The sequence below is a fragment of the Chamaea fasciata genome, unplaced genomic scaffold (assembly GCF_029207755.1).
Source record: "Chamaea fasciata isolate MVZ Bird 193981 ecotype frontalis unplaced genomic scaffold, bChaFas1.0.hap1 SCAF_10, whole genome shotgun sequence".
Taxonomy (NCBI): Eukaryota; Metazoa; Chordata; class Aves; order Passeriformes; family Sylviidae; genus Chamaea; species Chamaea fasciata.
The window spans coordinates 31418405-31434423 of NW_027094095.1; the positions used below are offsets into that span (position 1 = coordinate 31418405).

The 16019-nt window shown below is 43.8% G+C and overlaps 1 protein-coding gene across 1 annotated transcript; it reads right to left on the reverse strand.

Annotated features, from left to right (window-relative positions):
* Positions 1–1598: 1598 nt before the first annotated feature.
* Positions 1599–15939, reverse strand: DNAI4 (dynein axonemal intermediate chain 4). Its single transcript, XM_066191954.1, has 15 exons — positions 15923–15939; positions 12375–12457; positions 11981–12128; positions 9704–9843; positions 8851–9006; positions 8144–8302; positions 7636–7835; positions 6535–6621; positions 5684–5835; positions 4298–4443; positions 4031–4152; positions 3357–3455; positions 2747–2973; positions 1984–2137; positions 1599–1696 (listed from the first exon to the last, which is right to left on the reverse strand). Exons 1-15 carry the CDS (start codon positions 15937–15939, stop codon positions 1652–1654), a joined length of 1935 nt encoding a protein of 644 aa, XP_066048051.1. The 3' UTR covers positions 1599–1651.
* Between the last annotated feature and the right edge of the window lie 80 nt (positions 15940–16019).

The following is a 16019-nucleotide window of genomic DNA, read 5'->3' on the forward strand; positions in this document are numbered from 1 at the left end:
TCCCGAAGAGAAATGGAATTAACTGGGTGGAAATTTTAAATGCCATTTCAAAACGGAAAAAGAAAATTGAATTAACTCCTTCCCGTGGTGCCCCTCTTCGTTCCCCCACCTTGTTTACTGGTAAGCTGAGGATGCTTGTGGGGAAAGCCCTGCCAGTGCCAAGCACTGCTGAGAAAACCCACTCCAGAGGGGGTTTGTGGCATCTATTGGTATCCCAGCCAGGATTCCCAGTGTGCCAAGACGTGATCCTGCAGCACATGGAGCTGAAATCTCTGCTCTGAGAGCAGAGGTTGGTTCTGGGTTATTGGTTCCTAATGTTGGCTTCAGTGAATTTACATTTTTATAAAAAATCTTTGCAATAAAATGCCTCTGGGAAGTAAATTTCTCAATTATATGGTCAGAAACTCCATGTTTAAGAAGAAAATCCGTGAGGAACTTTGGAGATCTTGTGCCCCTCCTAGCACCACAAGGATTTTCCCAGCACCATAATGTCACAGGTAATTAATTTTCACTGTGTGCTGGGTGGGTCATGATGTGTCCTGGAAAGCTTGTTTTTTAGCAGTAAGCAAACAGTCGTGGGCATGAATGGAAAATGTAGGGTGTATTTTTGGTCAGATTTATAATAATGATTAACAAATGATTCACCTTTCTTTGAAAGGCTCCAAGATGAATTTTATGTCAGGGGGAAGTTTGCATGTCCCCTGTCAGATGTGCAGCACGCAGGAGGAAGTGGATGTTAATGCAGCACAAATGATCCTTAATTCAGTGATGTGTTTGAGTGCTGGGTGTTTATTGTCAGGGTAATGAGAGAGGCTGGATGGTCTGGATCTATAAAATACACGTTTCCAGACGTATAATGTGCTCAGCAGCAGGGCTACAACTTGTGCTTAATCACTCCTCTGGAGATGCTCCCTCTTTCCTGTGGGCAGGAAGTGCCTGGAAATCCTCCAGCTGGGTGGTTTTTTTCTGTTTCTTCTGCTCTGTCCCCCCCAAAAAAAAGCCAGCCTAGGCAGCCAAACACTGCCTGCTCTCAACCCAAGGAGAAAAGACCTCGGGGGAAAAGCAGAAAGGGATAAAGGTCCAAGGAGAAAAGACCTCGGGGGAAAAGGAGAAAGGGATAAAGGTCCAAGGAGAAAAGACCTCGGGGGAAAAGGAGAAAGGGATAAAGGTCCAAGGAGAAAAGACCTCGGGGGAAAAGGACAAAGGGATAAAGGTCCAAGGAGAAAAGACCTCGGGGGAAAAGGACAAAGGGATAAAGGTCCAAGGAGAAAAGACCTCGGGGGAAAAGGACAAAGGGATAAAGGTCCAAGGAGAAAAGACCTCGGGGGAAAAGGACAAAGGGATAAAGGTCCAAGGAGAAAAGACCTCGGGGGAAAAGGACAAAGGGATAAAGGTCCAAGGAGAAAGGGATAAAGGTCCAAGGAGGAAAGCCTACAGAGACCTTTCCATGATCAGGATTCCAGAGACAGCCATCCATGGATGAACACTGATGGTCCAATGAGGGCACTTCCAGGAGGACGTTGAGGGCATTTGAAAGAAGTTTCTGAGCAGTGTGGCTTCAAAGAGAAACTTTATTGATTAAAAAAGGATAAGCAGTTTATGTTCATACTACAGCAAGGGATTCCTGAAGGAGAAGGGATATCAGCTACTCTTAAACAGCTCCAGCAGGAGCAACAATGTCACACAAGGAACCAACCTGGAAAACAAGAGGGGAAAAAGAGCTGATTCTTCTTTGGAATTCTGTCAAAGCTGGAAAACAGCACTTTTTTGGCAGGCCAGCTTGGGTTGCATTTGTGCTGTCACATTTGGCAGCAGGCAAACATTTCTCTTGTTCATAAAGGAAAATTAATTCCCAGCGGTGTGGCAGCAGAAGAGCAGGACCCGCCACCTTTTAAGCCGGTGCTGGAATTGTGATCCCGCCTGTTGCAATATTCCCCGGGTGGGTGTTTCCCAGAGGAATGAGCGCTGTGAGCGGCGCCATACCTGGTGGCTGCTGGGGACAGCCAGGTCGTGCAGCTGCCACACCCCCACGTGGCCGCAGCTGTCCCCCAGGAGCAGGCACTCGGCATTCCCGGCGAACAGGAGGGAGCTGAGCTTCCCTTCGGGGCTGGCAGCACAGGAGAGCACGGGGTTGAAGCTGCAACCCAAGAGTATCATGCATTGATCGGCTGGAAAGCTGCACGTTTCATTTTCCGTGTTCTAGGTTGGCTCAAAAATTGGGAAGTGAGGCAGTGTTCGGTTTGGGCTCTGCCAGAAGAAAAATCCCAGCCGCTGTTAACTAAGAAATCCTGCTTGCCTAAAATCTGTCCTAACCTGGAGGGTGGAGTTTAGTATTTTTATTAGATGAATAATTTGAGGATGTGGCAGGGCTCTGGATCCAGCAGGGCTTCACATTGTCAGTGACACAAAACCCAGAGCAGCTGGACAAAGCCACAGGTAACTGAGTCATCTCAACTTCAGACCATCCAATCTTTACCAGAGTAGCAGAGTTTTGTTCTTTTCCCATCTAAACCTGTCACAATTTCTGCAGAAAAGGGGCAGTTTTACACTTTATCAGCTCCATGAGGCATCCAGCTCCCTCACTTCTAACCCCAAATCTCCGTAACCGCCATCTGCTTTTACACAACGAGTATTTCAAAAGGCAAAGCGAAGAGTAGAGCTGGAATGATGCGATAAAAATGCTGATGAGAGAACAATATGTGACAGTTAAATTTCAGACTCTTCCCTGAGAAGAGCCATTACTCACATGCTGACAGTCAGATCCCAGATCTCCACCCTCCTCTCGTTCACTGCCGCGAAGATGAAGGCTGATTTTGGAGCCCACTTGATGTCGTGAACAAAAGCCGTGAGAGAAGTGAAGGTTAAAAGGGGGCCGTGGGAATCCCGGCGCCACAAAAGGATGCTCCAGTCTGCAGAGCAGCTCAGGAACGTCTCCGTGCTGCAGGGGTTCCAGGTGACTTTGTACACAGGGCCCTGTTTGGAGAGAGACAAAACCAGAACTTGGTGTTGCTCTAGAGCTACAGAATCTATTCGAGAGCTACCCAGCCTTCCTCCCACAGGTAAGACTATTCAACTCTGCAGGACAATCAGATTCCTGATTGCTGTCTTAATAAAGCCAGAACTAAAGCTTCAAACCAGTTCATAGGACCAGTTTTAATAAATTACTTGAAAAAAATCCTGACAGCATAGTAATCCTGTAAGACTGTGAAGCTTTACGCTGCGGGGATTCATTCCCAATACAAGAGAAGAAGTTGAGGTTTCTTTTGTTGCAGATGTTCACTAAATACGAGCAAAGAAACGGTTACATTTCTGCATTGAGCAGTTCGTGCTCTCCTTGTTTACAGTGTGTCCCTCACCTTGTGGCCTCTGTATGTCCCCAGAATCTGCTCCTTGCCTGAGCAAGAGCAGCAGTGGATGTGGCCCTCTTCTGTTCCAGCAAGGAAAATATCAGGATCCTGAGAGAAAGGGAAAAACGTAGCCTGGATTTATCACTCCTGCAGGTGAGTTCAGAGCCAGGGCTCTGCAGAGCCAAGGGGGAGCTCCTGGCAGCGGTGGGTGAAGTGGAACCACAGCGTTGCGCATTTGCTGGATGTGTTCTCCAACAATGCACAGCATGCTGGGGTTTGACTCCTGGAAATCCTGGACTTTCAGCACTCCATGTGCAAAATGCGGGAATTCTTCGAGTGCCCTGTGGAGGAAGTGCTCAGCTGGATGAAGAGAAGCTCAGCTGAGTCCTGGAGGTGGGAGGTGTTGAACAAATCCTCCCGGGCTTGGCCGTCACAGAGGGGAACTGCCCCAAGGAAATGTGGGTCACGTGGCTGGGAGGGCAGGGCTTGTTTTACCATTTCACCCATTTGGGGTAAATCTTAGTAGCTAGAAAGCAATTTATTATTTCCAAATTCAAATGCTTTAAACAGCAGTGCCAAGTCCCTGGTTAATTCCCATTAAAGCAGCTCCAGCTGAGCATCCCACCTCTGCTGCAGAGTTGTCCTGGGTAACCCCTCAGCCAGGATGGGCTTTCTGAGCCTACCTCTGGATGGAAGTCAAAGCACATCCCAGCTGCCTGCTGTGATACGGGAGCTTCGCTTTTCTTTTCTCTCTCACCTGGTAATTTTTTCTTCCCACTTTCTGTTCTCTTGATTTTCATCACATCTGTGCAAAGAGCAGGGGGTTTTGTCAGACAGGTGTGAGGGGCCCGTGCTGCTTTGGGGATGCCCAGCAGCTCTGAAATGCTTTGTGGGATACCCGGGGTAAGGGATGTCAGCTGGGATCAAAGAGAGCAGTTCCAGGTGCTCACCAGAGCAATCCAGCCTTTGCTGGATGAACCACTGGGTCATTCTCCCATCTCCAGAGATGCACATCAGTCTCTCTTTCTTGTCACCTCTGTCCTGTTCCACCCATCTCAGCTGCCACACGGGACCTTTGTGTTTATTTAGGGATGTACTGGGACAAAAAAAAACCCAACAAAACAACACGAGGTAAATCACAGACGAGCAAAGACAATGCAACGTGTTTGAAAAATAATTAAGCTTCCACTTCGTAATGAGTGGTAATTCTTACAACAGAAATGTTTTGCTTTTCTTTGGGAAAAAAAAAAAAAAGATTTGAACATTGTTTTTTTTCTCCAGGAAGATGTTTCCCTCATTAAACATGTTTGATAATTAGTTTCAGGGCGCTGTTTATTTGTTTGCACCACGGAATCAGTCTGCACCTTGTAGGAGAATGCCCGAGCCCTGGGGAGCTGCCCTTAGGGCAGGAGCTTCCCTCATCACACACCCATCCCTTCTCTCATTTTCCTCTTAATTCCTGCTCACCCCTCACCTGTTCTGATGTTCTCTCCAGTTTTGGCAAGAGGGACCAGAGAGAAAGCACCAAAAGCTACCACTGGTCTCCCATAAGGATTTATTTTCCGGGGCTGGATTGTCCTAGTTAGGACATGGAATATAAATGATAGGTAGGGGTAAAAACCTGCAATTCCTAAAGGGTGAGGGAATGGCGCTGCTTTGTTGCCCCTGTTGGAACCCCGGGCACTGGGAATTTCAGACCCTCTGTGCTGACAGGCTCTGACCCCCAAGCAAACTCTGCATTGACCTGAGGCCGTGGAAAAGGCTCCCAAAATTGAGTGACAGCTCTGGGATTGTGGGTGTGGGGTTTGGATAGAAGGGTGTGATAGCACAGGGGGGAAAACACAGAGTTTAAGGGTTTAGAATATAGTAATATATATATAAAGCAAGGTGGAGGATTTAGGGCAGAGGCTGTCTTTCTTTTTCACCTTCTCCTCCATGGGTCTGGGTGGTGTTTTGTAACTGGGTAGAAAAATCCACATTGTGGGCCGGGGTGGTTGGTTATTGGGTTAAAAGTCAAAATAATTTAGGTGTCCTTTCTTAATTGGACAGTTTATCCTTAAAAGGCCTTGTAGAGAGAGAGACAGAGCCATTTTTTACTTTGTTAGCCAGAGCTCACAGCTTGTGAGACTGTACCATAGATAAGAACTAATAAACATCTGAGTCCGAACACGGAACGCTGCCTCTCGTGCAATTAACCCCGACTCAAACAGAAAAAGAAGACAAAGAGGCCACAAAAAGAAGATTAAAAAGCCACAAATAGAAGACAAAAAGCCCCTTCCCAAGGTTTGCTTGCTCAGAGGTGCCCAGGAGGGAGGAGGAGGCAGCCCCAGGCTGACCTGCTGTCCAGCAGCGCGGCGTCGCTGCGGCTCCGGACATCGTAGACGGCCACACCTCCATTGGCCATCCCAACTGCCAGCAGGTTTGGCCTTGCCAGGGAAAAATCCACAGCAGTGACGCCGTGCTCACAGCGGAAAATGCGCTCTGGCCACTGCCCAGGAGAGAAATACAGCAGAGTTGTGAGTTGGGGTATCATTTACCTCTCTTTTCATAACACTGGGCACTAAATATCTGCTGAAAACACAAATTATGGTGGCCACAGTGATCAGAAATGATTCTCCGTTCTGACTTGAAAGGTATTTCCATGTATTTCTTGGTACAACTGCTAAAATCAGGGAAAAGATAAAGATTGTGCAAAAGTATGATGCTGGGAAAAAAGTTAGGTAGGGCTACTCCAAAACAAATACCTAAAATTGTCAATGGTAACAGCAGGGAATCATAAGAGTATTTGATGTGGCAAAGATGCATCAAAGATCTGACCCTGCCTGGTTTAAATTAGTCTAATACAGTTTTGGCCAAGAGAAGGTTGTAGTAGAAATCAAAGTGAAATGTTGTCGTTTATGGCAATCAGATTTTTTTTATTGATTTTTCTTCCTTTTGTTCCCAAAGCTGAACTGAGATTGTAACTGAGATTTGTAACTGAGATTTCCAAATATTTTTTAATGCCTGGTTTTAAAAGGGTCCCTTTTCATCTGCAGAGGTGTAAATGTTACATCTATGGAATTTCCTCTTTTATTGACAGTGTTGTGAGAAGTTAAGAGTAAATGATTGTAGGTAAAAGGGGGAAAAAAAGCAGAAATTGTCCCGAGAAAAGCAGATTGCAGGGAAAGCAAACAAAGGGGCTCGTTACCATGGGGTTCTTCAGTGACCAACAGCAAGCCAGGCCTTTCTTCTGACCCTGAGAAACAAACTCTCTGTAACCAACAGCTAGGAGATCCTGCAAGCACAGAGCAACAGCAAGATCTCAGTTCCACTGAGATATTTCCAAAGGCACCTTTGTGTCAAGGCAAAGCCTGGGATAACAACGCTTCTGCCCAGGAGATATAATCATTGTTGTTCTATAATGAAATTGTAATGTGCATTATTTAATGGAGTACAGAAGAATACTTCTCATTTTCCCTCTCAGGGTAAGGTAAAAGGAGCTCCAGAGAACACCTCAAACTCGTGGCTTTTAGCTTTCCACAGTCCAGTGAATTCCCTTCATCCCTTTCCACAGGCAGAAATAAAAACCTCAGCAAGTTTTTAGCCTTCAGCTCCATTAATTTTTCTTTTCTTGCACTCAGCAAGTAGTTTGTGAAACTCACATTTTAGAAGTAGCTGATTGTTTGCCCTGTATACTAAGACTGAAGTCTCTGAATGTGTCTAACTTTTTAATATCTGGAGATTTGGTGCACTAAAAGGATGAAATGATCTTTATTTTCTCTCTCTTTTTCCCTCACTGGGCTTCTGTTTCTCATCCTCAGCCACTTTTTACCTCTCTCGCATTCATTATTTTTGTTTCATGAGTGAGTTCTGTTGGGAAAACAGAGCTTTACATGACCAGATTGAAGAAGCTTTGCCTTGTGTGCTGTTGTTGTTCATCTTATCCTGAAATGTTGAGGAATTCTGCTTTTTTGGGGAGGTTCCTGTTAGAGACGATGCCTAACCTACCACAAATTAACTCCATCAATGATACTAAAGTTTAGCAGCAGGGGTTAAATTTCAATTTTAGAACAGACCAAGTCCATTAACGTTGCTGTTAACATTACTGGAGTAATTAATGAAATTCTGGGCCAATTAAAGCTGTGGTTATCCGTGTGTAGGCAAAGTGCAGCCTGTAGATTAAAGCAGCAAGAGGGAGGGATTGGATCCATCTTTGAGATCAAAGCAGAATCCCCAGGACTCCCAGAATCAGGAGTTTATTGCCCCAGTCCCAGTTTGTGCCCAGCTCAGGGACGATTTGAGCACTCACGGGGTTCACTTTGTTCCAGGCCATGCTGCTCACGCTGTGCCCACTGGTTAAATCACACCTGTATGACCACAGCAGCTCCAGCCTGGGGCCTCCACCTTCTGCTGGGCTTTCATTTGCCTCTGCCAAAGCTTCCTCCTTCCCCTCCTCATCCTCTTCCTCCTCAGATCCTTCCCCGTCGGTGTCTGAGCTAACGACAGGTTCTAAAATGCACAGGTGGAAAAATCTGAGTAGAAACATTTCACTTACCTCACTCTAATTATTCACAGCAGAAGAAAAAAATTTGCCCATTCAGCAAATATTTTGCAGGGGAAAAAAAAAATGAAAAAAGAAAGAAGTGAAGATTTGAGCAATTAAGACGTCCTAACTTTTAAAACTGTGACTAAAATTGGCTGGATTGGGCTGGAGTGAGCCAGGTCTGCTGCAGCTGGGTTTAGCTACCCAGCCCAAAAGTGAGGAATTTCTGTGGGAAAATGAGGAATTTCTGGCTGGGAAGAGGCAAAGAACAAACCTATCAGGACAGGAATCTGCCGATAAACTGCCAGTTTGGGTTGGAAAATGTTCGCCATGAGAATCCTCTCCATGACAACTAAATCCTGCTGCAGGTTTGCTGAAGTTAGGATGGAATGCCATTCCTTCTCCTCGTGGCTCCCGGCAGCAACAGCACGCTCTGCAATGATTATGGGAGAAGTTGAATCACAGACTGATGGGATATTCCAAGCTGGAATGGATCCATGAGGATCATGGAGTCTAACAGGCCCATAGTGGCTGATAAATGAGAGATAAATGGGATAGAAATGCTTTGAGCATGATAAAACTTGACACAGAAAAATCAAGGGATGAGAATTCTCCACTTGCAAAAAGCAGAGAATTCAAAAAAAATACTTTCACTATGAATTTTGTCTTGCTATAATTTTCTTTTCTTATAATTTTATCATCTTATCATCTTTTCTTACAATAATTTTCTTATCTTTTTCAGATACTTCCGGAATTTTTCACAAACGGTGTTTTGCTTCTACTTTTTAAAGTGAGTGCCATCAAACCTTGTCCCTGAGTATTTCTCTGTATTTAATTTCTGATGGCACTGTGCAGAGAAGTTCAGCCCTGTCCAAGATTCTTTAGCGAACTAAAAGTGTTGTTCAGGAAGTTTTCCCCACAAATCCCAGGGATGTGCCTGGTTTAGGAGGATGAGGATGGGGCAGAAATGGAAAATGTTACCTCTGGCAGAAGGGACAGCCACAGCCTGACCGTGCTCTTCAGCTGGGAGAGCTTTGCTGCTTTTCCCTGTTGGAGCTTTTGGTTCTTCTGTCTCTGTAGGTTCTGTTTGTGAGGCATCCAGTGAATTGTCCAAATCCCAGCAAGTCACCATCATCCCTGGGAATGAATTTCCCTGTCACATGTTTGGGAACATTATTTCTTGCCTTGGAGGATTTGGGACCAGCTCTGGTTCCAAAGGTGTTGATATTTGAACTGGTATTTTTGAGTTAATGTTTTCATTTCATCTTTTAATTGCTATCTTTTACAAATTTACAGAAAAGGTTGCCTGTGCTTAATAAGAATCATTAGAGCAGATAAAATAACTTTCAGGTTCCTCCTGTTGTGTGACTGCTGCAGCTCCATCAGGGTTTTTTTGGGGGGGTGTGGCTCCCCTTGAGCAGGGCCAGCTCCCACTCAAAATTTGCCTTGATGCGCTCAGGGGTTGAAATGAGCCCTGCTGATGCTCCAGGCACACAAAAAAAATGATAAATAGCTTTTCAGAACAGATTATTATCTCCTTTTGGGGTTTATTCCCTCATTTTACATACATCAGCACAAAGGAAAAGTGTTTGGAGCAGAGTTCCCCAGGATTTTTTTACCCTCTTGCACACAAAAATAACGTCCTCTGGGAGTGTTAATAACAATTTTCTTGCAATGGATTCAGCACTAAATTCAAGATTCAGGAGGGGCAGAAAAGGCCACCCCAACCCACACTGTCCTGTCTGAACTAAAAGCTCTGGAAGTTGAGGAAACATCTCCTGCTTAGAGATGGAGGTTAAAAAATCCCTTTTCTCACTCTCCTGCCCAGCTTTACCTTTCTCTGCCACGGTGATTGTCTCACATTGCACTTCCTTGGTTTTGGCAGCTCCAGAGATGGTTTGCACCATTTTTTCTTCAAAGTACTCACTGTCAACTTTAGCATTGCAAATCTCTGCATAAATCTTATTCCTCTCCCTGGAAAACAAAGGAAACACTGGCTGGTGATTCCCTGGAAAAATTCTGCCTGGAATTCTCAGTGTCTTTAACAAGGAGTTGATCAGGAGAGGCTTTTTCCATGTCTTAAATTCTCTGGTTTTTGAATTCCTGGATGTTATTTCAACCTTTGTATCATTCAGCAGCTTTTTCTGATCTTTGTGATGCTGTTCTAAAACAGGAATGGCCTGTGGGGAGCAGAATCCAAAAAAATCAAAAATCCCTCTTCCTGCTGCCTGTGAATTTGGGGGGAATTCAGAGTTTAGAGCTCTCATCATTTGGGAGTGAAAGGCAGAGCATCAAGAGACAAAAAGGAAACTTCTCCTTTTCTATTTCAGAATTTCCACCGAAGTTCTGGGAGCTCAGGGAGGACCAAGGGGAGCGGCCTGCTATGTTTAACTCTTCTTAATTAATAAATAATTAGAAGGTAGACACAAGTGTCAATGCAGGAGTTTGAAATGTCTTCCTGTTGTCATGAAAATCAAATTATCACCCTCCTCCACCCCTGGATTTTCCTAACCTGCCATGATTTTTCAGTGGAAGGGAGTAAGGATTTCATCAAGAACATGGAGCTGTAAGAAATTGAGGGAGAAAAACTCCGAGAAATGGGTGTCAGCTGACTTTCAGGACTCTCTGTCTTAGGCTGCAGTGCAAGATGTAACCAGCAGTTTGTATTCTATTGCCAGCTGTTAAACCAGCTGGGGCAGAGTTCTTTATCCCTTCCAGGACCCGTCCCTCATCACTCTGGGGGGATCTCTGCTGTTAAACCAGCTGGGGCAGAGTTCTTATCCCTTCCAGGACCTGTCCCTCATCACTCTGGGGGGATCTCTGCTGTTAAACCAGCTGGGGCAGAGTTCTTTATCCCTTCCAGGACCCGTCCCTCATCACTCTGGGGGGATATCTGCTGTTAAACCAGCTGGGGCAGAGTTCTTTATCCCTTCCAGGACCCGTCCCTCATCACTCTGGGGGGGATCTCTGCTGTTAAACCAGCTGGGGCAGAGTTCTTTATCCCTTCCAGGACCCGTCCCTCATCACTCTGGGGGGATCTCTGCTGTTAAACCAGCTGGGGCAGAGTTCTTTATCCCTTCCAGGACCTGTCCCTCATCACTCTGGGGGATCTCTGCTGTTAAACCAGCCGGGGCAGAGTTCTTTATCCCTTCCAGGACCTGTCCCTCATCACTCTGGGAGGATCTCTGCTGTTGAACCAGCTGGGCCAGAGTTCTTTATCCCTTCCAGGACCCATCCCTCATCACTCTGGGGGGATCTCTGCTGTTAAACCAGCTGGGGCAGAGTTCTTTATCCCTTCCAGGACCTGTCCTTCATCACTCTGGGGGATCTCTGCTGTTAAACCAGCTGGGCCAGAGTTCTTTATCCCTTCCAGGACCCATCCCTCATCACTCTGGGGGGATCTCTGCTGTTAAACCAGCTGGGGTAGAGTTCTTTATCCCTTCCAGGACCCATCCCTCATCACTCTGGGGGATCTCTGCTGTTAAACCAGCTGGGGCAGAGTTCTTTATCCCTTCCAGGACCCGTCCCTCATCACTCTGGGGGATCTCTGCTGTTAAACCAGCTGGGGCAGAGTTCTTTATCCCTTCCAGGACCCGTCCTCCCCCCAGGGGATATCTGCTGTTCATGGGCCATCGAGGCTCACTGCAGGGCTGATACAATCCCATCATCCCACGGGGAGAGGCTCCGCCCAGGGGGAGGAGCCCAGCATTCCCGCCTGGATCACTGCTGGCATTCCGAACAGCAGCACAGCCTGTGTGCGCTGGATTCCCCGAGGGAGCCCGGACCCATCCCAGCCCCGCCGGGCCCTTCCCCGGGATCATCTCTGCTCCCGCAGAGCCACAGCCGGCACGGCTGGAGGAGTTATCGGGACCAACAGGGGTCAGGTCCTGTTCTGGCTCCGGCAGGGTTTTCTTTTTTGTTTCCTTTTTTCGTACTACTTCATTTTTATTTTTAATTTTCCTAGTAGAGAACTGTTATTCCTATTCCCACATCTCTGCCTGAAATCCCCTTAATTTCAAAAATATAATGATTCAGAGGGAAGGGGTTTACATTCTCCATTCCGAGGGAGGCTCTGGCTTTCCAAAGCAGGACACTCTCACAGGTGACTTACACAACCCTCACAGCCTCCTCTGCCTCCGTGGACACCACAGCAGTTGGCAGATCCAACATCCAGAGCGTGTCCGTCTCTGACAGGAAAATCTCCACCCTCTGCTCCAGCTCTGCTTCTGTCAGGGCTGCTTCCCCCTCCTCCTGCACAGCTGAAACGCCAGGAGAACAAACAACACCTTTGCTGCTCTGAATTAATCGAAAATTCGATTCTGGGAGTGTTGGAAGGCCCTGGGTTGGCTCAGGGTCTCACAAATCCCAGAACATATAATTTTATATAATATTTATTTATTATCTATCTATATTTTAGTTATTTATTATTTATATAGTTTATACAATATATATATAATATTTTATAGATATAATTTTAAATTTCTAATTCTGGGTGTGCTCTTTACCAGACAAGCTCAAAGCTGGGTCTTGCTGAGGTTCTGTTTCATCCAAGCCGGATTCGGTTGTTGATATGCTGCTTCCATGTGTCCTTCAGGGGCAAAAAACAACCAGGAATTGTCTCAAAAGCCTAAACAAAGTGTGTCTTTTCTGGAGGTACTTTGTATTTTTAAGTCATTTTTTAATGTATATTTGCTCCTGGTTGATATCCCAAGCCCTGGGATTGTCCTTTGGAAAAACCAGCCTGGGAAACATGACAAAAATAGCAATGTCTTCTTCTCAGAAATCAAGGTTTGCAATTGTAATTAGAAATTGCAACGAATTGCAATTAATCCTTGCATTTTGATAATGCTGTGGCTCAGGATTTTTCATTTACAACACCAATAATTATTTACCTGCTTTGCACGACTTAATTGAGTTTGTCAGCCCAAAGTCCACTGGCTCTGTGTTTTTTCCCCTCTGTGCTGGAGGTTTGTAAATGAAAGTGTAGTGCAACACAACTTAGGAGTTTTAACTCCAAATTTTTTTTTTTTGTTTTAAGAGCATTTTTGGAGATGGATGCACATAATCACACAGAGGTAACTCGCTTAAATATTATTAAAGCAGAGAATTTTATCCTTATTTATTGAATTTTTTATGTTAAACATATTTTGAAAGTTGAGCTGATATTTTTAATTTGATATTTTAATTTATATATTTTTAAATTTTAGATAAGGGGCTGTCTGCACTTACTAAATATCACTAAACCAGATAAAATACTTTAAAATGAAACTTCTTCTTGCCTGGCTACAGCAGCGTTTGGGTCTGGATGGAAGAGGGGCTGGGGTGTCACATCCCTCCCTTCATCATCCAAAACCTGAAGAAAAAATGGAAAGAATCAGGATAATTTCCTTGTGTTCCCATCCAAGGAATAGGGAGGGGTTTGCATTCCTGTTTTCCTGCAGGGATCAGCTGCAGTTTGCTGGGATTCTTTGGGAAAAGCCACGTTCCTGTCACTGTCAGAGCCATTTCTGCTGCTCCTCCCTGTGGCTTTTCCAGCTCATTTATTCCATAACCACCACCAAGGGTGAATTATTGATTCTGATTAATCCAGCCCAATTAACAGAGCAGCCAAATAAATCAGATGAACAATCTTTTCAATGCCAGTGTTTAAATTATTGGCGTGCAGGAAGGTGGGTGAGGTGCTGAAATGATTCCCAGGTTAGGTTTGGGGGGTGTTCTGGATTTGGGGTGAAGACAGGAGCTGCTCCAGTAACGAATCTCAGATTAGAAATGTTAATTATTGTCATGCTGGGGCCGCCCCATCCCTGGAAGTGTCCAAGGCCAGCTCGGAGCACCCTGGGATGGTGGGAGCTCCCTGCCCTTGGGAATGGGATGAGCTTGGAGGTGGAACCAAACCATCCCAGGGCTCCTTGGTTCTTCCTGCAGGTGGATTTGGGGCTCTTCCCACCTTTCCCAAGGGTGCCCAACTCAGCGATTCCAGGCTTCCCATAGGTGGATTTGGGGCTCTTCCCACCTTTCCCAACCCAGCCATTCCAGAACTCTCTGGTTCTTCCCACAGGTGGATTTGGGGTTCTTCCCATCTTTCCTAACCAAACCATTCCAGGGCTCCATGGTTCTTCCCACAGGTGGATTTGGGGCTCTTACCACTTTTCCCAAAGGTGCCCAACACAATCACTCCAGGCTTCCCACAGGTGGATTTGGGGGTCTTCTCACCTTTCCCAAAGGTCCTGAACCCAACCATTCCAGGGCTTTTTGGTTCTTCCTACAGGTGGATTTGGGGCTCTTCCCACCTTTCCAAACCCAACCATTCCAGGGATCCATGGTTCTTCCCAGAGGTGGATTTAGGGTCCTTCCCACCTTTCCCAGGAGTGCTCCTGGATCATCTCACCTGTACAGGTCCCTGGCTGCCCATCAGGACCTTCTTCTGCTTGGGTTTTCCCTGGGAAGCTATGGAGCTTCTCCGGGAACTCGGGGCTTTGCTGGCTCCAGCACATCCTGCTGCTGCTGCCCCTGCCCTGGAATCACCACAGGATCATAGTTGTATTGATAAATCATCAAATTTATTACTAAATTCAATGAGCTTTAGTATTAAATCATATTTATTAAATGATATAAATGATCAAATTTAATACTACATTAATACTAACGGTTTGACTATTGAGTTACTGTCATTCCCAATTTATTATAATGCCAAATATTTTAATGGATGTAAACCATTGATAAGAAAGGATTTTTATAATTTCTAATGTATTATAATTGAGTATATATTGCTAAGTATTTTAATGGCTGTAAACCATTTAAAAGAAAGGATTTTAATCATTTCTTATATAATTTATTATATAATTGATTATATATTGCTAAATATTTTAACATATGTAAACCATTGCTGAGAGAGGATTTTTACCATTTCTTATTATTTATTACCAATAATTTAAAAGGATTTTAAACATTTAAAACTATTTCTAATAAAGGATTCTTCCCATTTCTAATGCATTATAATTTATTATAAAATAACAATTATTTCAAAGGATTTAAAGTATTTATCATAAAGGATTCTTATGATTGATTATATATTGCCAATTATTTTAAGGGATGTAAACCACTTCCTAATCAATACAATATTATATTAAATAAAGGATTTTAACCTTAATTTATTTATCATAAACTATTATATATTAGGACATATCATAGAATGTAATTCGTTCTGGATTTTCATTTATTATGTATTACCAATTATTTTAAGGGATGTAAACCATTTATAATACAAGATTGTGGGATTGCAGCCACTTATTGATTATAATTTATTATACATTAATAATGATTTCAAAAGATTTTACCATTTATAAGAAAGGACTGCAGCCGTTTATTATAATTTATTGTATATAATAAAGAATTACATATTATCGATTATTGTAAGGGTTTATAACTATTATAAATTGTAAAGGTATATATTATAAAAAGGACTTTTGACAATTTAACTTCTTATGCCTTATAATTTATTACAGAATATAATTTATTATAGAATATAAATTTATTATACATTACAATTCATTCTCTATTACCCATTAGTTTAAATATGTAAACCACTTATAATAAAGGATTTTTACCATTGATTTATTATGATTTATTTTAGAATAAAATTTATTACAATTATAATTAATGAAATGTTACCCTTTATTTTAAAGGATGTAAACCATTTATAATTAAGAATTTCAGCCATTTATGTAATTTACTAAATATAATTTATTCTAGAATACAATTTATTATACACTACAACTATTATACCATATTAATATAATTTATTTTGTATTATACTATATTTTATTACATAGTACTACTCAATAATACATTATAATTATGCATTACTGAGTATTTTAAGGGATGTAATCCATTTATAACAAAGGAATTTTCCCCATTCATAAACGATAATTAACGATCTATTATAATCGATCCCGTATGATAATTTATCATCTATTCCCGAGCATTTTAAACCCTTTGAAGCCTTTTAATTTCAATAACGCTGAAGCTTCAGGCCCGATCCGCCCCCACTCACGGCGGAGGGCCCGACATGGCGTCGCGCCGTTACCACGGCAACGCCTCCCAAGAAGCGGCGCGGCGATTGGCCGCCAGCAAGGGCGCCGCCGATTGGT

What these genes read in the sequence shown, in the direction of transcription:
- DNAI4 (XM_066191954.1), bottom strand. An exon ending in GCAGATTCCTGTCCTGATAG is followed by an intron (nt 7,836 to 8,143) that starts GTTTGTTCTTTG and finishes TGTGCATTTTAG; the next exon opens with AACCTGTCGTTAGCTCAGAC. An exon ending in GCAAAGGCTGGATTGCTCTG is followed by an intron (nt 4,153 to 4,297) that starts GTGAGCACCTGG and finishes CTCTTTGCACAG; the next exon opens with ATGTGATGAAAATCAAGAGA.